This window comes from Bombus pyrosoma, linkage group LG9 (assembly GCF_014825855.1).
Source record: "Bombus pyrosoma isolate SC7728 linkage group LG9, ASM1482585v1, whole genome shotgun sequence".
Lineage (NCBI taxonomy): Eukaryota > Metazoa > Arthropoda > Insecta > Hymenoptera > Apidae > Bombus > Bombus pyrosoma.
Window position 1 is genome coordinate 14,942,979 of NC_057778.1, and position 23,460 is coordinate 14,966,438.

At 38.7% G+C, this 23,460-nt stretch overlaps 1 protein-coding gene across 17 annotated transcripts in view; it reads right to left on the reverse strand.

The window, feature by feature from the left end:
- The window catches only part of LOC122570599 (CUGBP Elav-like family member 2), a 358,376-nt gene that overhangs the window by 290,135 nt on the left and 44,781 nt on the right, over positions 1–23,460 (reverse strand). For 15 of the 17 annotated variants that reach the window (XR_006317854.1, XR_006317853.1, XR_006317855.1 and 12 more), the window contains exons 2-3: positions 16,043–16,829; positions 11,018–11,696 (exon numbers count right to left, since the gene is read on the reverse strand). Coding sequence is in view for 13 of the 17 variants with exons in the window: in XM_043733114.1 (XP_043589049.1) it covers positions 11,018–11,223 (206 nt within the window). In the remaining 4 variants the exon portion in view is untranslated. The remainder of the gene's footprint in view (positions 1–11,017; positions 11,697–16,042; positions 16,830–23,460) is intronic. The other 2 variants (XM_043733109.1, XM_043733110.1) reach the window with 2 other exon arrangements.

Genomic DNA, 23,460 nt, shown 5'->3' on the forward strand with positions numbered 1-23,460 from the left:
CCAATAAACTTGCCTACGAGACTGCTTTGTAAGTTCAACAGATTTTAACGCCATCCGGACACGCGACACTGTCGGAATTAAAACTGACCGCTCCTACCTTCGACCTTCTAACAACGCATTTATTAACCCTCTGTCGACCGTGACTGGATTTATTTTCACCTTCGTTGTCAACAGCTTTCCCGATCTTACTCAATCGTAATAATTCTCCTCGTCGTAATTCTCTATATTACTTCGACTACTTTTCAACAGAAGTATCTCTTCATCCCTATTTAGATACACATATATAATAACCGTATTTTAATTCGTGTAATTTTGAATAGGAAGGATGAAACGAAATTGTTTTTCAGGTGTTAATAAATTCTTCCCAGAAGAAATTAAGCTCCTCCGGTGATATTTTCAATTCTATCCCCAACGTTATCCCCTTCCCTTAGTCTATTTCCACTGGTTTATCAAAAACAATTAATAACCGACTATAACGGCAAATTATTTTTCTCTTTGATCCTCGTGTACGGTTCTCTCGAGTTTACACAAAGTTTAGCAGATAAATCGGATTCCCATACACTATGGCGCATCGCCACCCCCTACAGAGCTCTCTCTCTCTCTCTCTCTCTCTCTCTAGTTCATCACGATCTCATAGCTAAATCGTTGGCGCCGGAGGTGATGATTAACCCGAAGTAAACAACCGCCCAATAACATGCTAATGCGAGCGGGTAGCCAGGTCAGGCGGAGGAGGAGATGGCGACTGGCAGAGAGACAGCGAAAGCTCGGGAATCGAAAATGAAATTTGATGCAGATCGCGTCGGGATCTGCGCTTCTCCACAGTAGCGTGGCATTATTAATCGACCGGGAGAGATCTGTCTATCACGGTTTCACGTCAGTTGAATGATTTCGATGAAGCAGCATGGAAGGTAAACTATTTTTAACATTAAAATATTTTTGCCGTTTACAAATCTTGCTGAAATTGTCCACGAAAATTTTTATATTTCGATAAAAAATGGTACTCTACAAAAGTTTCATTCATCTCGGAAGGGATTATTTGGCGAATGAGGGTTCGTTGGAAAGTTAACCGAATGAAATTTCGATGAATCACGCTATAAGCCAGCCAGCAAGAAATTAGGGCGCGTGATTAAACAGTGGTGAAAATAACGGATCAAAACACCATCAATTTAGGAGTCAACGACAAGTCCGATGAGTCGATCACTCATGATTACCAGTCACAGAAACGATATATTATTATGCGTAACCATGATAGGGGTGGAAAAGTTTCGGCGACGATGCATCATGTACGAAACGTCCGCGTTATCGTTAATCATGATGCATTAGACACTGCTAATAATGATTTCTCATGTCGTCGCTCTGTTCATTAAGCTTCACGGATAACGAAATATTTTTAGTAGTTTTCGGTTATTTGGTAATCGATTCGTGAGAAAATTCACCGCATCGCGAATAATAAGTTTTAACCGTTTTCGTTTAAGTGGAACTTATGAATTTCGTTACTTTGTAAAAATATGACACATGGATTAAAGAGTAAAAAAAAAAAAAAATGTTGCATTCGTGTAATCAACGGTAATAATAATTTTTAAACCTATTTGATATATCGTAGTATCATAATCATATTTACATTTATGTACAACTAGTAATTTAGAAAGTGGAAAACGATATTCATCGGTACTTGTTAATTGGTACGCAAATTATTTGATATTACGCTTTAGAACGTGCAAACATAATTAATATACGCGTTAAAATAATTGATGAGTAATATAGGAGAGAGTATGTGCTAATTTTAAGAAGGATCGATAGCATATGTTGTTACGTGTTTCCAAGGTATAAGACCACGTATGTCTTTCTCTAGGTTACGTGATATATGTACACGTAACATTTACAGTATCGAAACATTTATTCATACGATACATGGTATATGTATGAATATATATATATAGAATTGCAGTTTTCGGTACTAACAGAAACGCCAAGAGACAATCATTTTCACTATATATCGAAACACGTCATATTTTACGAAAAAAAAAGAAAAAATATACAATTAATTATCGTCACCCGTTTCGTTTCGACACGTTTTGTGTCAACGGATAAAAAGTGTTGATCAAATCAGCCGATTTCGAAGAAACTAATTATGCGAGAAATCATGATACAAGTGGGAAATACAGGCTGGAACCAATTATAATAGGAACAGAGATAATCGTCGAGCAGATAAGAACGTTATAAACAGCAAAAACGACGTATCTGTAATTATATCGATCGTTTTTCACCGGGAACTAGATATTAAACACAACTTACGTAGCAAGTAACTTTGAACAGATACGAAGAAAGACAGAACAAAGTTAATTATTGCTTGCTTGTGTCGGAGAAAATATATGTCGGGCCTAAATCTTATTCTTCTTAATGTTCTCTTGGTAACGCGATATTTTTATTCTGAAATAGTAAAATCTTTTTTCGAACGATTTTCATTTTTATCTATTATACTTTTTTTGGCGATAGTCTTAAACGATATCTGCCGGAAATCTAATTTACAAAAATTAACTTACAACACGCACGCATCGATGCATCGTTGCCTATCTTGAAATCTTTTTATTTTATTTTTCGAGTATCCAATAGAAAACGATTGACGGCGTAAGTACGCGAGTCACTCTAAAGAAAGAGAATAGAGTTACGGATTAATTGAGCAAGAAAAATTCGTAGAGGGAGGAATAGCGGCGATGTTCGACTATAAGCACCCTTTCGCAAAGACCTCCCCCGGCTGTTTGCAAAAGGGTCTTTGCTGTAAACAACGAGCGCGAGACAGGAGGCCGCGACAAAATACGATGGACGTAGGAAGTAGGTCGTTGGGACGGGCAACTTTTCCTTTCTCCTTGCAAGGGATATGTGCGCGGTTTAGTATTCGTACAACTCCTTGTAACAACGGGGACGTGGCTTTGCGTTCAGAACAAATTTAGAAACCGCAGCATTGGGGAATGGTCGCAAACAATATCGCGCTGGAATGTCATCGTTCCCTGTCATTGCAATAAGTGCGCATGGTGTTTCATTTTATCGGATAAATGAATAACCTACAGAGGGTGGTTGAATTGTAGCAACTAAAAGTATAAAACCGAGAAAATCCAAGGTAGTCGCTGGAATTTTTTAAGGAAATGTCTTTACGAGAAAGCGTTACTAACGTTTAAGTTGTCGTTTCCAGGATTCCTGCATTGTTTTTCCAACGATAATGGAAAAACTGCAATGAGGTAGGTTTAATTGTCCTACATTTGTAAATAGGATTTTTAAACTTCTAGAATATACTTCTCCCACTCACAACCCACAATCACCCGCAGTTTCAACCTACCTGCATCGCCAACGAATTTCTGTGCGTTTTAAAGATAACGCAGGAAATATTTTAAAATACACGCAAGAAACCAAATTAATATCCGTGCACACACAGCAACGAGTATAAATGGACAAACTACGTGCCATTTAGATCATAAGTTTTTTGCAAAATCCAAAAAATCCGAGACGAAGAATTCTAAGTAAAATGAAATTCTCTGTGTTGTGGCATTAATAAGCATCGACATAATTTTCCAGTTGGAAACTTTATCTACGAAACAACGTAAATATCGCAGATTAGGTTGGTAGTTGTCTGGCGTGCGCGCCCGCGTGATATCGATCCGTTTCTGGTTTCCGTTTAATATCATTCGCATATACGCAGCGTGAGCACTGGAAGCCCATGCAGACGCGTCAGTTATTCGATTTTATGTAGCCACGATGACGATGACAACGGCGATAGCGATGGTACTAGGAATGCGTTACGAGTCATATTACTACGCTCCTAGACTGAGCACTGAGCATTCATCAGCGGTTGTGTTACTTCGCGGTCGCTTTATAGATCTAACAAATTGCGCTAATACGAATGTCTCACGCTCACTTCTGTCTCTTCTCTTTGTCGAGTCGTTTCGCATCGCGATACCACGTGCTCGTTTCTCAAAGAATTACCGTCGACGGATTACTAGAAACCCGTTAAAAGCGTTTTCATTGACCAGTTAACCGCGTAGAAACTCACGAATTAACGAACGAAGCAACAATTCCGTTAAGCGCCTAAATAAATTCGCACGTGCGATCTTTTTGTTACAGCGCAACGACACATTGTGATTCGCGAAAGTATTTGAACACTTAACACAGAATTCCTTTATGGATATATTACGTACATTGTACGAAACATCCTCAAATTTCTTTACCGTTGCAGCGGCACACGACTATCGCGATTATAATAGTGAAATTTGAAACCAACACGAAATCCGAAATTGCATATAAAAGTTACGAGATATTTATTGCGAACATACACCTGGTGAAACATTGGTATACAGCGTGAATAATAGTCTGAAACATACAACGAGGGCTATAGATGGTCTCGCTAAATATTGTGGCTTATTATTTCGTAGCTTGATTACTTTTTTCAGGACGTATAATATAGCGAATAATTGAATTCGAATACTTTGGTGATTTTTGCAAAGTTATTTTTAGATCCGTTTCAAATTTGACTAACATAAGTAATATAGCAACGGCAGTCATGTCTCGTTACATTGCTAATGAGATTTCAAAATGTTTTCTGTAATTTGTACATGTATATGTAAAACGCTTCACCTTTCGATGGCAGATTTGTATTTTTACCTCGTGGTTTGATTAACTTTTTAAATACGACGATGAAATTAATCCACGCGGACAAACACGCGTATCACGAAATTGTAAATTACCTAAAAATAATAATTAAGGAATAGTCGAAACAACAATGCAATTTATTAAAAACCTCCCTACATGAATGGAACGCTGTTGCACTATAGAAGCAGAATTTAAATTAAAACGCAAACACTTTACTACGTGTACGAGTATAAAAATGAATTGTTGAAAGAAGGAATAAAGAACGAGTAATAATCTAATTTGCGTTGCTGGACCAGGACAAAACAATTAGCACAGACGTTCGCTTGAAACAGTTGTGAAGCTTAAGCGAAGAATTAATTAAATAACAAGCAGCATTCGTTGCGACCCAATAATTTTAGATTATATCTCAAACAACAAAGACGTTTTAAATCATCATTGTTTTCTCTATACATTGCAAGAATTATCAAAACAGAACAACTCGTACCAAACAAGATATTTAAAAAGAAACAACTATACTATTACGTATAACAGAACAAAAATTTGTTGAAATATTATAAATATAAATAAAAAGCACTGTGCTATCAATCGAAAGGCATTTGCCTCAAACGTTGCTGTCTAACGTCTATTTTTCTTATCCTCTCGAACAAATCATCCAATAGAGTTTCTCTGCGAAATCGCAATAAACTTTCCAAAGTCTTTGCTCATTCTGTCTCTTTCTCTCTAAATCTCACCACAAAATCTTCGATTATGAACCGACAACACTTTCGTGGGCCAGCAGCCAAGCCGCGTTCTCATTTCTCAAGTGTTGGACGTGCCGTCTCGATCGTGGCAGGAAAAGCTGCTAGAGCCTGTTACACCACCGTATCCTCTCAACATTCACCCTCTGCAGCTCTCACGTACACGCATGTACAAGACACACGTGCTAGATACAAGGCAGGGTGTCAGCTCAAAAAGAAAAAGGATCACTCGAGCGTGTTGGATGTTATTGTCGTTGCCAGTATAAGTAGCAATACGAAAGAAACGGGAAAACACGTGGGGGAAAACCGGGCAAACGAGCAGGAAGGATCATCGCTGGCACATGCAGCACGCGACGACGATACAATTTGGAGCTTTGCACCAGAGGCATGTGACAATATCACGACTACGTGGTACGTGCTCGGTGTGGAGGACACCGCACAACGCTTATATGCCTCCCTTGCGACCATCACGGAACGTGGTTCAACTCCCACACGGACAGCCGTACACATCCGTAAATAGGGAACCTGTGGAAGAAGTCGATAATGGAACAAGCAAAGAAGGTGGTCCGAGGTTACAGATAGGCGCGTATTTTCTACGATCTTTCGTATTTGGATTTGTCGGATTTGTCAGATTTCTTAGGCAGTATCGTCCCAGATACTTACTTCAGTCTTTCTCTGCCAGATTACCCACGACGAGCCACGAGTTTCATTGTTTCTCCTTATTTTCTGGCAAAATATTTCGTATACTTTTCTTTTCTTCCCATTTCTTTTTTCATTTCAGGTACGTATATGAATGTTACTTCATTTTTATTCGTTTCATACCAGATTAATTTAACCTTCCATTTATAGCTGCTATACTCTTTTTTGAGTGATTTATTTCAAAAGTGCAGGTTTCGCGTTTGACGCGGAATTCTACTTATCTCTGAGAAAACAACGATAACGATAAAAAAAATAATCCTCGATTACATAGAGTAAGCTTGCGAATCAATTTCACAAATAAACGTAATCGTAAAGTACAAGTTAGTCATTATATATTCATGGTATGTATGCGAGTTCGGTAGAAACGAATACACGTTTGAAAAATAATTCTACAGGTTTTTCCCTTCCCAGATTGCTTTCCTTACGTCAGTAATAGAAGTTTCTAGTGTCGAAACGTATGTATCGATAAGATAACGCGGTAAGTAAATACGATCTAAAAATCTTAAAGTATCATGAGTATAAAATAGAATTATTATTACTATAAAAAATTAGAAACAATGATCTCATAAATTAAATAAATTATCAGGAAATGGTAGTCATTTTTTTTTATGAACCGAACGTTTCCGTCGATCTTGCATAGCTACGATCGATTAAAAATGAATGGGAATATCCGGTGAAATTTTCAAATCTAATTGATTTTGCAAAAGCATACGCATATACATATTTCATACATAAATACATTAAATACTGTTTTAACGTTAGCATCGTATTTCTCACAAATGCGTTCCTTTAACGTAATTCCTTCGTAACTCATTTCTGCATTTTCATGACACAGTAAATGGTACTTTGTCTTTCGTTTTATGCTCTTTTAAGCCTTTCCATAAAATTCCCAAGCAATTGGGGCAGCCACTTAATTAGACTAGTGATCTGCGTGCTCTCAACCCGTCTTAATCAACTAAAATAGACCATAGTTTAAAGGATCAAAATGAAAAATTCTACTTTACGATGCTTAGTTCAAAACCTACGCTTAAACCATTAAGGACTAACGTTACGTTAGCGCAATATTTCATTTATAACTTTTTCGTTACACAATTTATTACCGGCTATTATCTTTTTAACATTGTTTTTATAAGAAAGAACTTCAAAGAGAATTTTAATTCGTTTCGAATATGATAAAATATTATTTAAAGCGCGACTTTAGCTAATTAAAACAAAAATATTACACAATTATCCGAAACGAACGTTGGAAATCTACAATAAACACAATTTTCTCAACTTGCAGAGTGGCAACGCTACTTCACGGACAAATAAAGATTCTTATCGATATGACTCCAGACTCGTCACGATGCGATAAACTCGACTTGCGAAGACGCTGTTCGTGTTAACAAATATTTACGTAATTCACGAGACGGGACGGAACTATGGTTATACCAGCGCAATTTCGTCTGAACTACAGCGAAAAGATAGAAATCCGTACTTGTCGACAAGTGGAAATTAATTTCGGTGTAGTTTCCCGATACGAGTAAAGCATTCGAATCTAGATAAGAGAACCCTCGCACGACCTTTAGGGTCCTTTAGTGGCCCTTTTGTTAAGCGAATTCCTCCCCGGAGCCGTACATATCACTTAACCCTTGCATCTATCGAGCTCCCTACACGCGTTAAACGCCTCTTTGCAGAACTTATGCGCTCGATCCAAGCAACTCGCCACAGACCACCAACGCTGCCTAACACTTCCCATAATTAACTACTCGTTGCGGCTGTATCTTATTATTCTATGAGCAGCCGAGCTAGCGCAAGTTCCGAGCCCGGCTGCTATTAAGCATTAAGCAAGATTTACGTGACGACTTAATACAACGTCTTCGCGTAACCCGTAATCGAACGTGATCCAGTGTATCGTGGCTGGTGTGCGTTTGTTAATGCGATTACTAGCAAATTTGCCTGATTCTTTATGTTAAATTCCTAACGCGATAGAATTTCAATTATTCGAATATTATGGCGCGAAAATGAATTCGATACGCGCGAAACTGTCGATGGCTCGCATGTTATAAAACTCATTAACTATGTCAAAAAATGGAAAAAAAACCCGCATTCGTTTAGGAGTCTAATATGAGGGAGATTTATTTTTTGTTGAAACTATGGTACGACTGTTTTTAAATTATCTTCTTTTTCTCTTTTTTTTTTTTTTGATGCATTCAGTAGACTATTCAAATTTGTGCTCTCCTTCCTACGAATAAAAACAAATAATTTTGCGTTGTAAAAATTTGGAGAATGGTGATGGTACGATTGCGAAAGTTCTTAAATAATTTTATTTCAATAGTATCGAAGAAAAAAGTATTTTAAACGCGAAATAATAATTTTTTTATAACAAGCATCGCGTGCAAATATATCACAGCAAATTTAATCTGTTAGTTAATTTACATATCTGATTATTTCAATTCATGGCTATGATAATTGTAGCGTGACAAAGATCTATTCCCAAATTATGTAACGGCTGAAAAACTATTGCACGGAAAAGCTGAATGATTTTAATTCTTTGACGGTGCTGTACATAAAACACCTAACACCCACAACACGTTTCAGAAATTCGGAAATCCGAAAAATGCGACCGAAAAGAGGGCGAAAGTCTCGGATCGCGAGACGACTTAATTTCATCGTGCGCTACTGGCAGAATCCTTCCGCCCGCGAACAACTGAATTCCCTCAGAATTCTCCGAGTCCTTGGACCAGGAATTCCGCCCTTCGAATATCGCATTTTATGTTAGCCGGGTGCATATTTTAGAAGCATTTACTCCGCGAGGGCTGGATAAGAGAGATCTTTGGTACAAAGGTGAGAACAGGCGCAAAGAGGGTCGAAAGAGAGACGGAGATTCGCTCGTGGAGAACGATGCCGGGACTATGCTCTTGCCCTCTCTCGTATCCAGGAATGTCGCCGAGTTATTTTAGGCTTCCGTTCCCTTCTCCGCGAACGCTATTCGCGCGAGCTACGCGACGTAACGAAATAACGAAGAAGGGCACGCCGACGTATTGGGTCCCGCGCCTGCTCGCTGTACCCTTCCGCCTGACAACCAAAGAAACATCCCTCTCAACTTTGCACCTTTTGCACGGTTCCTTCACGACGAGTCGACGAATGATGTTTTGCAATGACGGAAGATGCCCATGCTACTTTACGAGATAAACGGCGTCCGCTATTGCCGTCGCGTCTGACTGTAACGCGTATCTGTACAATGCTAATCTATCATTTGCTGAAACTACATTGTCATGTTCACAATTGCAATGATTAAATTAAAACGATAAATTGACGCGAGTCGATTGAATCGATATGATTCGAAAAAGAGGAATTTTTTAACTTAAAGATTGAAATATAAGACTCTGAATTAGTCATATTTTACGATTGTTCTCATCAAAGATTCGAGATTCCGAAGCATTTAAGCGTTAAAAAATAAAATTACTTCTGTAAGGAAAATTTATATTATTTGGAAATTGAATCTTTTAACGTTACAACTTACTGCTGGGGTCAGCTTTATTACTTAAGTAAAGGAAGTATATGTATTAATTAATAAGTATTATTAACATGGAATCTATTCGTTTATTTATTTGTACGACTTAAAGCACGAAAACAGTTAGAAGAAAGATCGCTTAATTAATTTAAGAAACACCGCTCCAATTTACAGAATCTACGTAACGCATCGTCGCAGCTGCTATTATTCACTTGGCTTTTTCTCAAGGAGGAGGCCACTCGCATCGTGTATTCCCGGAGGACAACCTTTCCATTAAGCGAAGTATCTTACTCTCTGCTTTTGCAAATAACACGATGATGGAAAAAAGTAGCGGGTGTAGACGGGAAGTGGCCCGTAACGAGCATTAAATTGCATTTTCATTGTTATCGCGACATTGCTCGCCGTAATTTAACTAGCACGGCACCATGAGTTTTGATTTTCTTATCTTGTTTATCGAATAAGCTCAACTACTCGAACCTCTTGTTTTTCGCATGCAATTACATCGTACAAGAAATAAAGCGGGTATAATCATATTTCTTCGTCTCTTTGCACGATCCATTACGCAATTTTGTCGTTAAAAAATCTACATTTTATATTACGTTACAGTAGTGCAGTTGAATTATTAAAGATGAAAGTACAACCTTTCTCAAGCTACGTTAAAATTATCGATATGATTTGTATATTCAATTTAACGAGTTTCAAAAAAAATCCTCTCATATTTCAAGTATTCGAAACATACGATAGAAAAAAATAAGATTCTATGTAATATTTCGAGATCGCGATAAAATATCTTCGACTTTTCCTTTCTCAAATTCCTTTACTTTTACACTTTTGCAACTTTGAACTTTCTAGCTTGAGAATTCAACAAAGTACATTCTGCTAAATTGTCTCCATACTCGCCAAGTGTTCTACGAAGTTTGAAAATTTTGTAGGATTGAGCAAGTTTGAAAAATTCATTTTCATAAAAGGTCGTTTCAAATAAATTGTCACTCTTTCATAAAGAACGAAATGACAGAAAAGTGATTTCGTGACTGTGTTACTCTCTTTACCCCACTTTTTCCCACCCAACCAATTAATTGTTTCCTATCGCGAGCATATAGATACGTGTCTTTGATGCAGTTTCGTTCTCTCTGGCAAACTTGTTCCATTCCGAATTTTTCGTATCTTTTGTACCCAATTGTAACGTATAACTAGAAGATGACCCAAAAGAATGATCAGAGACAGGTGTATTTATAACGAATCATTCGACTCGCGTTAAAACTTCCAAATTGAATTGAAATTCAAGTGTATAAGAGATACTTTCATCATGTTATAACGATTGAAAAATTAATACAACACACTCATGCCTACACATTTGAGACATGGATCTACATATGTGTATATTCGCTTATACTATATATATATATACTATACATGTATAGAGAAAAAAAGGTATCAAACTTACGTGTTTTCCTTTTGGTCGCCGTTGCTCGACTGCGACGACGGCGACGGCTGCTGCGCCTGTTGCTTCGAGTACGGATGATGATGATGATGCACGACGTTGTTGTTGTTGTTGTTGTTGTGCATGTGCACTTTGTTTGCGTTGCTGTCGGTTGGCGAGCCCGGCGAGATCTTACCCGCCAGAGCATTCAAAGATTGAAGCATTTTCATAGGAATCCTCCTTGCGACCGGTTCTCGGTGCCTCCCTCCCTCAGCCTCGTTTATCCTTGAGGAAGACAGGATTACTCGACGTTTCCGGTTTGAAGGTATCAACCCTCAAACACTAACTACTACACACGTGTGAGTCAACAAACGGATTACGGATATACAAACGGAACTTTCATCAAGAAAACACACTTTTCGTCTTTCTACTCCCCTTTTTCTTTATTCGAACAATTCCACCGAATCATCAATTGTACGGTCACGAATTATTTCTCTTTTTTTCTTTTTTTTTTTAATATTAGACACAGAAAGCATACACTGTTCACGAGATACGGTTGCACTGATACAGACACCAATCTGTCTCTAGGGAAATCTGTTCAATGTTACTACTGTAGACTTTTGGCGCAACTTTGGCGACGTTTAACGTTCGATACGAAGCTGTCGAATAATCCCAGTTATCGACCACGCGGACTCTCGATTGGCTACATAAACAGAAATAAAAATAGAAAGTAGTTATATTATTCGAACGTTTTGCTTCGAAATGAGTGATCGGCGCATCGTAATCGCGTCACGTACATGTATTTTCAAAAGCATTGCTTCGTTTACACAGGAATACGAAATACGAAACTCTCACAGGTTTATCGTTTCGAAGAAGAAATACGTAAAATTTAATGATGAAATAATGATACAATTTATACAGATTTCTACGTTTACTCTACGGTTTCAAAATCACTTATGCCGTGAACAGAGTCATAGAGAATATTGTTAAGTCAGTACAAAAGTTTTATTCGTTTTGCCTTTCGTCACGTTCGAATTGGTGACCCAGATCTACGTTTGTTCAGATAATTGGAAAATTTCGATTGCAAAAGACCTAAATGATAGACAAGTCTCTGAGAATCTAAATAAACAATGAAACAAACAAACTTTCATATTGATTGTGTGAATATCGAACCATAAAGATAACTTTTGTTAATAAAGAACGTGTTATCGTTTTATCTAGCACGTTGACTGCCACGGCACCGGTATTCGGGTGTCAGCAAAGTTTCTGGTCAAGCCACGTAACCCATATTCGGGTGTCGCTTATTTGACTACTTGCGAAGGATCGTCGTAGGTATTTGAAAATATATTCCGTTGAATTGTTATAAAAGTAATACGAAAATGATTTATTAAAAAAATTATTTAGAATGTAAAACTTTAAAGCATTCTATAGCTGAGGTTGGTCGGGACAATTTGGACAATAAGTTGTTGTTTTCTTCAAATTCTTTTGTGCCTTTGTTCGCGGTCTATTCGACGTCTTTTATTTGCATAACATAGTTTGCATACGCGTCTAATGCTTCTTCCGGAATCATTTTTCCGAACGACGATATTATGCTGACTCCGTCGAAGACAAGGATTTTTTGTATTTTCAGGCAACCCTAATAATTTTGCAACTAATAATTGTCTAAATATTCTAATATTTATATTCTTCCTTGTTGCAATTTTGTAAACCGTCAAAGCGTTTACAACAGAAATTTCCAGAAGGATTTAAATGCCAAGTTTTCTGTACCATTTGATTCCTTTTTTAATCGTGGTGGCATAAAAAACCATTTGGTACCAATCTACACCACACTTTCCTTCATTATATTCAACAACAGCTAGTGGTTTTAATGTTGCGAACAAACGAAACGAGAGATCATTCTTGAGACCACTACTTGAGCGACTCGCATTACTAAAATATCGATGGGAGCACCTAGCAGAGAACGCTTGGTACTGCTGCACGCGTGGCCTGACGGAGATTTCTTTGAAAACACGCGTGGCAGTCAACGTGCTAGACATTCGCTACGTTAAAGGAGCAAGTACCGAGGTCTTCGTAGATCTCGTAGATTACGAGCATTTGTAAGATCCAGCTTCAATTTATCCGACATGTACGTATGTATCGAAAAAGTCACGTTACTTCGAAACCTAATAGTTCTTCGACAGCAAGTAGGGCCATTGCCCTGACACTTTCATCGTCATAGACTAAATCATTTCACCTACAATTATTTCCACGCACATATATTTCATTGCTAGGGATTTACAGACGCGAATACCTTATTTTATTCCTAAGTAACTCGCAGCGAAGTGGTCATAAAGAAGGCCCATGGTCTTCCAAAGGAGGATACCCTTTACGAAGATAACGTAACAGCATGAAACCACCCACGAATCTAGGAAGAACACGGAGAAAACGAATAAAATTGGAGTAACGCAGATAGTTGGAACGCGTACGTGGGACACCTTTTGCCCGAAACGACCTTGCAACGAGTCAATTAAAAGTTTAAGTTTAATTAGAAACTCGGCTCGTATACAGGTCGCGCTACCGCGAACCACCATAGAGTCGCTGCTCGATCTCCCTTAACGTGCTCTTCGTTCGCTATTTTCTACATCTTTCCAACATCGCGACTTTCTCTTCGCTGCTTCTGTGAGTTGCCTCTGTCTTGGTTTCCAACTCTGTTGCTTTCAGATACAGTTTTGTTCAATAGCACGGAATGTCTTCGAATGTAAAAACTTTCGACTAATTTGAAATATGATAGGAAATATGATTTTCCGAGTAAAGAAATTAGACTAGATTTTCCGATTCTATGCTTCAAAGCTATCTACGATTCAAAGCGATAATTTACAGTCGCGATTAACTTATAGCTCAAAAGGACCAACAGCTTCCATTGAATCTCCCTCAAAATGAAATTTTCCATTTAAAAAATTCTAAGCTCTCGCTCATACTTTGAAAGACGCTCTATGTGCGGGCTGCACTTTTATCTTGGTCTGGTAGTTCTGGTCAAGTCACCGTAAGACGGACGTATTTACCGAAAGCAAAAGCGTTAAAAAATGGGACAGAGATGAGAAACTGCGATGTTCCCTGTTCGCTCGACGATCTGCAGCTTCTTCGGGGATTTTCGGGCGGCTCGAGTGTCCCTTTGTTTCGAACGTAGGTATCGTGCTCGAAGCTTCGCGTTCGAAGACGCTTGGGAAGTACCTAGGAAAGCTTCCGCACCTTATTTACCAACAACACGATGAAACCGAAAGAAACGACGCCCAAGCGTAATGAGCGTACTGGGAAGGAACGAAAAGCATCTGAACGAACGTCCGAGTCCGATTTCACTTCAGTTACGGTAAACTGTATTCCAAGAAACTCTTAAAACGCTTCGACCAATTGTTTGTTATCCGTTTTTATATATGGGTAAACGTAAGTGAGTCGAGGACATTGAACATCGTAATCTGGAGGAACGTCGGTAGCACAGGGTAACAAGACGAATCGAAAAGAAGCGACGAAGGGGAAAAATAATCGCAGGAAACGCGTTAAATTCTGAAGTAGTTATAAATAACCTTATTAATATAATATTGTCAAAAAAGAGGATGGAAATGAAATCATGAAATACTATTTAAATCTTAACTAAATTCGATCAAATAAGATCTCCACGGAATTGAAGTTCTGGTATCCGAAAGTCACGTATATTAGCGCAATATCGTGTCGGGAGGAATTTTTCGAAAGCTGATCCAATCACAGTAAAAATACACGGTCCAAAATTTCCAAATATCTCCGCACTTCTATACAAAATCTAAAAAATCTAATAACCACGAATTCCCCATATTTTCTACCTTTCCGTTATATAGAAAACTTTAATTTAAAAAATTGTACAAACATTCAGGGTATCTCTATAAAAGATAGTAAATATAGCGATTCCTACAAAACACACGAACGGAAATCAACTGAATGTGCAACGTTAAAACGTTTATTCTAGAATTTCTGGATACTCATAATAGACAAAAATAAAAGAACAAAAAGAATTCCAGGTAAAGATGTTCATCGTGTTCATGAACACGAAGAAAGTCCGACTGAAGATTGGGGAGTGAAGATAGAGGCACAATTACCGGAACTGCCACCACTGTCAAGTGTCAAAGGGGTCACGAATAATTTAGTAGGCAAGCTTGGAGCTGCGAAATCCTAGAAGGAGAAGAAGCGAGAAAGAGAGTGGCAAGTAGAAGAGTAGAGCGGAGCGAAGCAGAGCAGAGCAGAGCAGAGCAGAGCAAAGCAGAGGAGATGGAGCGGAGCGGAGAAACGACGGCGAAAAGGGGGCGAGAGGGGAATAGTAATGCCCGTGGACTGAGAAAAGCGCACAGGAAAGAGAGCCTTGCTCTCTCGGGTTACCCTCCAACGCTTTTGTCCTTCGCGCCGCTCGCTTTCTTCCTTTCGCCTTTTTCTCCTTCACCCTTTCTTTCTTTCTTACCCTGTCGATCTCTCGTTGCGTAGGCTCGACCGTTTTACGACGACGAGCTCTTTCTAGCTACTCTATTCCCATCTCGACATCCCTTTACCACTGACCACTTCGCGCGTTAAAACGTCAAATTAAAATCTCGAGACGTTTTGAGGACAAGACGATTGGAGAACAAGTCGGGAGAAAGAACCGTTTCCGCGCGGCACTGATTCTACTTCATCCGTATACAAGATTGCCATAACTTGTGGATAATAATCCAAAGGTGCAATGTAACACGTAAAAACAATGACAAAGCTTCGTATGTCGCGTTTCGTTTCATTTACGAGGTTAATATTATACGTTATCTTCTAATTTCTTTTATTGCTTGTAGATATCAAATCGGTCCCTTTATACGTCATGTCCCGAAAATGTGTATCATCGATTTGCTAGAAGAATGACAGAATAAATAACATTGCCAGGAAATCTAACCGAAAGAAAACATTGAGAATGTAAAATTTATCCTAGTAAATTCGAGATACGTCGCTCTTCTAACAAACCGACGATATATCTTGGAACATCGAGCATCCTATCGTGTGATTTTCCCATACACAGATCCCAACCTGATTCCTCTTGGTCTATTTCAAGGTTGTCGTCGTTCTCAAGCACCCTCCGCCACCTGGTCGAGGTCCTCTGGCGTTTCCGTGGCTGCGTCTAATTCAACTGGAGGTCGGTCAACCGGATACGATAGCAGCGATGATACTCGTACGTAGAAGAGACGCGAACTCACGATATCGGCGTGAATTAAAGCGAACGGCGCTCTTGTCGACTCCACCTGAGCACTACGACTGACGACAAGAGCCGAGCAGCCGGCCATCGTATCTTCGGATAAGCCTTATCGGTGCCCAAAGACCCCACCCTTCGCCCATGGGCCGCATCCCTCACAAGCGCACGGTCGCGTTTTCACGTTCGAGCGTTTCTAACGTTTCGAGCCGGCTCACGGTACGCTTGCCCGCGTGTAAACTCGCTTAAGCGCCCCTACGAGCATTTACGCTCGACTTTCTTTCGTACTTTCACCGCGACACAGCTGCTGCCGCGACTTTGCCACGCTTTAGTATCTCGCGGCTTTTCCTCTTTTCGTCTTTCACTTTGTTCCTCTTCTTTTCCTTTTTTCCTTTCCTCTCTCTTTCTTTCGTTCCTCCCTCCCCGATGTTCACGAGTTACATAGGTTCATGTACGTTCGCCGATATACCGTGATATTAGTTACGGCGTTAAGCGAACTAATTGGTCGACTAGATTATTCTCACGTGTCCTTCGACCGAGTCATGATGATTTTCTTGACGAGTAGAAACCGTATCATGGAGGTGGAAAGCTGCGTCGACCCTACGACGACGGAATGCCAAGTGTCATCTGCAACGAACGAGTGTTCTTAGTTTTCTGGGACGTCTTGAGGTATGGAGGGTTGGTCGTTCGTGTTCCATGCTAGCTTCTATGGTTGCAACGGGAATTGGAGGGCAATCGATGCTCGGTACAAGCAGAAAACGGTGGTTTCCGGACGATGGTTCTGAGTGGGATTCAATTCGATTCGATTGGAAGGAAGCTATTGTAATTTGAAGGTTTGCGCATGATTTTAGTACTTGAAATTATATATAAACGTTTGACAATGTTTAGAGAAGGACAACCATTTTACAAACACGTTTTCGACTCGACGTTAAATAAAATCAAGAAGAAAGCGTTTCGAAAATATCACTGCGACATCGTAGGAATCCTGTAACAGGGACAGGGAATTCAGCTCAAAACCGGATGCGCATGGAAGGTGAGGCGTGTTTGCGAGTAAACACTTTTTCACTAGCAACACCAGACGACAAGGCAGAGCCACGGAATGGCTCTCCGAGATTAGATAACAGCTGGAACGTTTTGTACCGTCGACTTACTCAAGCGAGCAACATCCTCGAGACGAGACTAGGTCCACGGTTTCAGTAGATGAAACGGTATAAAAGATGTTCGACGTTTATGGCGTAAGCAAATCCTCAACGACGCGCGCAATGGACATAAAGAAGCCGAGCTGTATTTAAAATTTAAATAAACGTGTTGACACATTCACGTCCACGTAAATTGCGACTTTGTCGTTTATGACTGAGAACATAATAATTTGACGAGTTCGTTTTTTTTTTCATTAAAAAAATCATGCTTTGCTTCGACAGAAAAATAAAAATGTGTCTTAGTCTTTTAACGAAAACTGTCCTGTGTGATAGTTCCATGGGCGGTTATATTACATCAGAGCGGAAGGAATGAAAAATTTTGTACTTAGCGGGAAAAGTATTTTTCGATCCACTGCGTATCAAAGTATTCGGCAAAACACGCATACGAGAAATAAGCATCAAATATAAAGCCTAACTCGATAATGGAAAAGAGTAGGTTTAGTTTCTCGTAGAAATAACAATGCAAACGGTGAGCTGGTATCGTTATTGCATAGCTAAGCACCAGCAGTTGTTTGCCGGCGCGGAACAGCCGTTTGCAACTCAACAAAGAGGTATTGTTCAGTCAAGGGATTCATCTAGCTCGACTGCTACCTTCTATTTACACGGCCTAACTCAACATTATGTCACAAACTTCGCGCAGTTCCTCACGACGTCGAATTCCTCCTTCAAAATTGACTTACAGTTTTGACACGCGTTACCTACTTATAGTACATCGAATTAGTGCGCAAAGGCTACATCGATTTTCAGCTTCGTGTTGACGTAGGACGTAAACGATTTCAAATGTTTCATACTCCGCTGTTTACGATTTTAGTTTGCTACCTTTCTCGATCTCTACGAAATTAATTAAACACCACCGTATATTCAAGTTCTTATTTTAACATTCGATTTAAGTACACGCTAAATTTGTTTCAGGTCAACGACTGCTTGGATATAATATGTATCTACCTACATAAATTTGAACTTTTGGGATTAAAATCGATCGAGCCTCTGAACCTTCCAATTAATTATTCATTACGAAACAAATTTAACTTTGCGGTTAAAGTTAAGTTGAAGTAACAAAGAGCAGAGCGATGAATAATACTTTAGGAAAATAACTGGCAGAACGAATCACAAACTCAATGATTTACGAGCAGAAGATGGCTGCTTATCCAGCGAACATATATTTCCATGACGATACAACAATTAATCATTAGCGTGCGTAAAACGAGATAGCAATAGTGACGTAAGTTTTACAAGCTTGCTATAACAACCTATGTTTAAGAAACGTTTAAACTCGGATCAATAAACGGCAAGCATCTTCGAGACAGAGTTTTGTCTAGCTCCCCAGCTATACGATTGGACGAGAAGCGAAGTCGCAAGAGAATTTCGAACTGGTGAAGTTTGCAGATGTACGAAGGATCGGCGAAAGCGTTTTTAATCGAACCTCCAGGTTGCGATGTATTTTTAACCTTTTGTGGCAATATTTCGCAGTTGTATTTTAAATTTATGACGTATACTGCTGGCAAAAGTTAGGGATCAATCGACGTTTAAGCGAAGGTATGTTTCTCTTTACGTTCTGCGACAAATATATCTATCGATTGCCATATATTTGTATATTTCATAATATGAACTTTAAAAACGTGTAATAACAGATAAAAAAGAACGAATGATTGTAGAAATGCAAATAAACAATGTTATTTGGACTTTTCACGCTTTTACTTCTTACCATTGTTGGATAATGAAATTCAAGCATGAGGTTTTCCAGATAAATGAATATACGGGCCGCAGTTGAAATGCTGTCATAAAATTTCTAGGTGTATTCTGGAGCTTAACATTAGCATAAAAGACTAGGTAAACAGAAATCCGCGCACCCCTTGTTCCCAGGATACGTGCACGTTTTAGTCTTACAAGAAGAGGACTCAGCAGCTCCGCTGCTATTTTAACCAGATTCTTTCCCTGATGAATTTGGAGCAAAAACGTGCGCAACCTACATTCCAGCGTTTGTATAAATACACGTTATCAACAGAGTAATTTGTCATTAATCTAATTTATTCAAATTAATTTATATATCATTAATTTGTTAATACTTATTAGCTGCGGTTTATCGTTAAGAAAATTAGAAACACCTAAGATAGGCGAAAATTTCCAAATTAATCATTCAATTATGAAATATTTCTGCAAAAATATTGAAGAACTAACCTAGAAATAATATCGGCCTAAAAAAAGGTTCGCCGTCGTGGTTAAAATTTCAAAGAAAATGATATTAAAAAATTCTGAGATCTTGGAAAAATACCGCCGAAAAAATACAAGGAAGAACTCTATATTTACGTACACGAACGACTTTGTATGCATCATATCGGATGCTCGCAGTGTTGCACGGAAATGAAAAGTCACAAGAACGTCATTAGCATTGCAAATGGTCAAGGGCGCTATAGCAGCGTTACATTTTTTATACAGGCGCAATTGGAACGCGTATTAAATGTGGAACACTGGTTTTCTAGATTATCAGAATATGAAATCGCTTCCTAGAATTTGAGAAACCGATTCGAAACTCGCAATCGTGATGTCATCTGTGAAAATGAAATTACGGAAAATCGACGATGAAATAAAATCCGTCTACGTCGACGTTCGCTTTAATATTTCGATACTTCAGTATGAATCGGACAGCAAACGGGGAAAATGGACGATCGTAGCGTATATTTAAGTAAATAACGACACTGGCGACGTTCGAGTATCATTGGAAAGGTACAAAACGCGATCAGTCTGATGAGTGTAGCCGCGAAAGGTTTGTCGATACAATACTAATTACCAGATGAGCTATAATCGAAACGCCACACAACCATCTAGCCAGCGCAGCGTGGTTGAAAGGCCCCCTTTAACGTGGCTGCAGGTGCGCCGCGTCATTCATCGGCTCGATATACGCAGCCGTTATTAGCAAAATTGCGTGAGCTAATTGGCTAATTAGTGATTAGGAACGTTAGCGCTGCCAACTCGTTCTGATGTGTTGATGAATTACTGTTTTCGGTCTGCTACAGGTGTACAATTATACCAGGCCAAGCCAAACTCTCTTTTCTCCCTTATCAGTGACCGCCGTAAACGGCAAGATATGTTTTCATTGATGCGAGTCATTCGATGCCTATTAGCAAAATTTTGGTTACTGTGGTTGGTTAATGATGCGATCGGAAAGGTACCTACAGGTACAAGTGCGACCTATTATTTATTCTATAACATAAAGAAATTGATAATTTGGAGGCTATAGTACACTCGATGTCATATCACACGCGTTACCCTTTTAAACATCTTCGGAACAATAACTATTCCAAAGGTCCTTAAAACAAGCAAGCAAACCAACAACTTATTTAGCAAAGAGCACGAAATATATATATTTCACGAACCTCAAGCAAAAAACAAAAACTGGGAAGGAAAGAGGGCAAACGAATATTGCAAAATAATTCTCAAAATAATTCGAATAATTTTCGTCTCATTAGCGGCAGGATTCGTAAGTGATTACAAATCCAAATAAACGTGGCGTACGCGATCATGCAGACGCACGTTCCATTGCGAGGCTTTGCTAATGTATTACTACATTATTCGGTTGATACCAGGCTGATCATTGGAACGGCCATCGCCAGAGGGTATAAAGCTTGAACACATTCCATGATATCGTGGCGGAAAATGCTGGAAAAACGAGTGGGCTGTGTTGGCTGCTGGCTAATTCCGTGACAATTCGATATATTTTTACCGGATAAACGCCGGTGCTTACATCGAAAAACGATTGGTAACGAACGTCGAGTCCGCTATCCAGCCAACACTAATTAATTACTGATTAACGTTGAAAACCGGGCCCGTACTGCCTGGGATATTGATGGATTGCTATTTCCGAGCTATTTCGCCCGTGCATTATATCCGCATCGCGTTTCCAACGGGCAATGCTGCTCGATTAGCATTCACCGAAAATCTGAAAACCGCTTCGGCCTAAATTACATCTGCGCGTTAGTGATCTAAGAAGTGGATTTAATATCCTCTGTACCCTTTCTATAATATACGTGCTTATTTTTTTAAATATATGAAAGTTTAAAAGGATGAAATCGATAGCACACGCATACCGTGAAAGTACGTGCCAATTCGAATCTGATTTTAACAAGTATAGGATACGCGTTTCTTCGCATCGCAATTTCCAACCATTGATTTGTATCTTTTTGAGTTAAAAATTTTTAACAAGAACGTTAGAAACATAAGCAATTTTATTTCGAAAAAATCTAAAATAAATTCAACAAATTTCTCCTTCGAAAATACCTTACGATATTACAATGCAAAGTAGATCTGTACCAGCGTTCCATTTTAAATCAAGGTTTATATAGATGACATATGTTCTCGGTATTTTTATGACAGACTAATTATAGTTGGACTTTCATGCAATAACAAGAAGTAATAGCTGGAACTGTGGACCGAATGCATTGAAAATTCAGTGACAAAGGAGACGCCAAAGCTCTCGCATAGTAAAAGTCTAAAATAACAATGAGGCCAGGGAAAACGTTTACGAGAACAATAAATCTTCTTCCTTCGTTACGACTGCTATGTCACGTAGTACTCGAACTTGCGCTATTTTTATTAACAATACGATGATTGGACGCTTTTTTATCTGATCAAATATATATGACGATGGCATTATGTAAAAGAGCCAATATTATAAAAATCATAATTACGTGGAAAAGTAGATACTTCGATATCGTGGAAACTACGTGGAAGAAAAGATCGAAACGAAAAGATATCAAGCCAATCCTAAGGATTCAAGCGAAACCCGTTGTCACGTAATACCTAGAATCCTTGAATAAATATAATTAATTTAATCGTTATTCGCAACGTACGCTCGATTCATGTTAAACGTGGTCAATATTCTGGTATGCTGACACAAGTTTCATGCTTACATGCTTGCGATATATATTTGATGTAGGTAAACGAAAATGGAAAAATAAAAACAACTATTGCATTCGATAAAAATATCGAAAATCCGTTACGCATAGTACAAAATACAAACAAGGCGGTAAAACCGGAGATAGGGGAAACCATACCTAAAAGTCAATGAGAAAATTTGTGCAATGATTTATTAGAATTCATCGACGAATGTTTATTGGACGAGAGACTAAAAATTTCTTTAATATTTTCATAAATATTTTCAACGTGATATTTGCTTTAAATCGCATTAATTATTTACATTAACATATACACATATACACAAGTACACGGTGTATTAAAAGACGAGAAGGGATAAAAAATTTGTCGAACGATTGATAATATATTAATCAATGTACTAAGAGGGCTGAGAGTTTGAAAAGAGGGTAACCGAAGCGAAATGGTCTGATCTTAGAAAGAAAGCCGAACCACCTTGTTCGTTCATGAAATCAAGGAAAAAGCGGCGAATAAACAGCGAGTGCTGTTCCTTAGAGGATTGGACGGATTTATCTCGCAGGACAGCGAGCAGCCGTGACATGGGCAAGCAGACCTTATGCAGCCTCTCTCACGGAAGGTCTCCAATCATGAGATTGCTCAATTGTACCTTCGTTTTTATCCTGTTTCGTATCCGAACCTGCCCTCCCCCCTCTGTCGCTTGCACCTCGCAATCCGACTTTTCCATTACCCAGTCTAGAGGAAAAAAAAATTACCGATGAGATTAAAAAGCGTGACTATGCGTTTCTAACGATCGCGATTAACAGGGAATGAAGCATTCCGGATTAAGATTCTGAGGAATATCTAGTTTGAATTTTCAATCAGTGAAATATCGCGACTAGAGTTACTTGCCAATGATTACGCCATCATTATAAAATGATGTGACATATTTGAAGAGTCGAAAGTAGTAAACGATATGTTGATTTAAGCCAAAGCATTATGTGCGAAATAAATTTGAAAGTCTTCGATCTTAAGATTTTAAATCACTAATATCTTTGTAACACTCTTTTTATAAAATTTCAACGAGTGATTTAATTAACGAAAATAACGAATATTGATTAATCTCGATACGTCAGGTATTAGAAAATTAATTTCTTTCAAGGCTGTATTTATCCAACCGTCCTTTTGCTGCT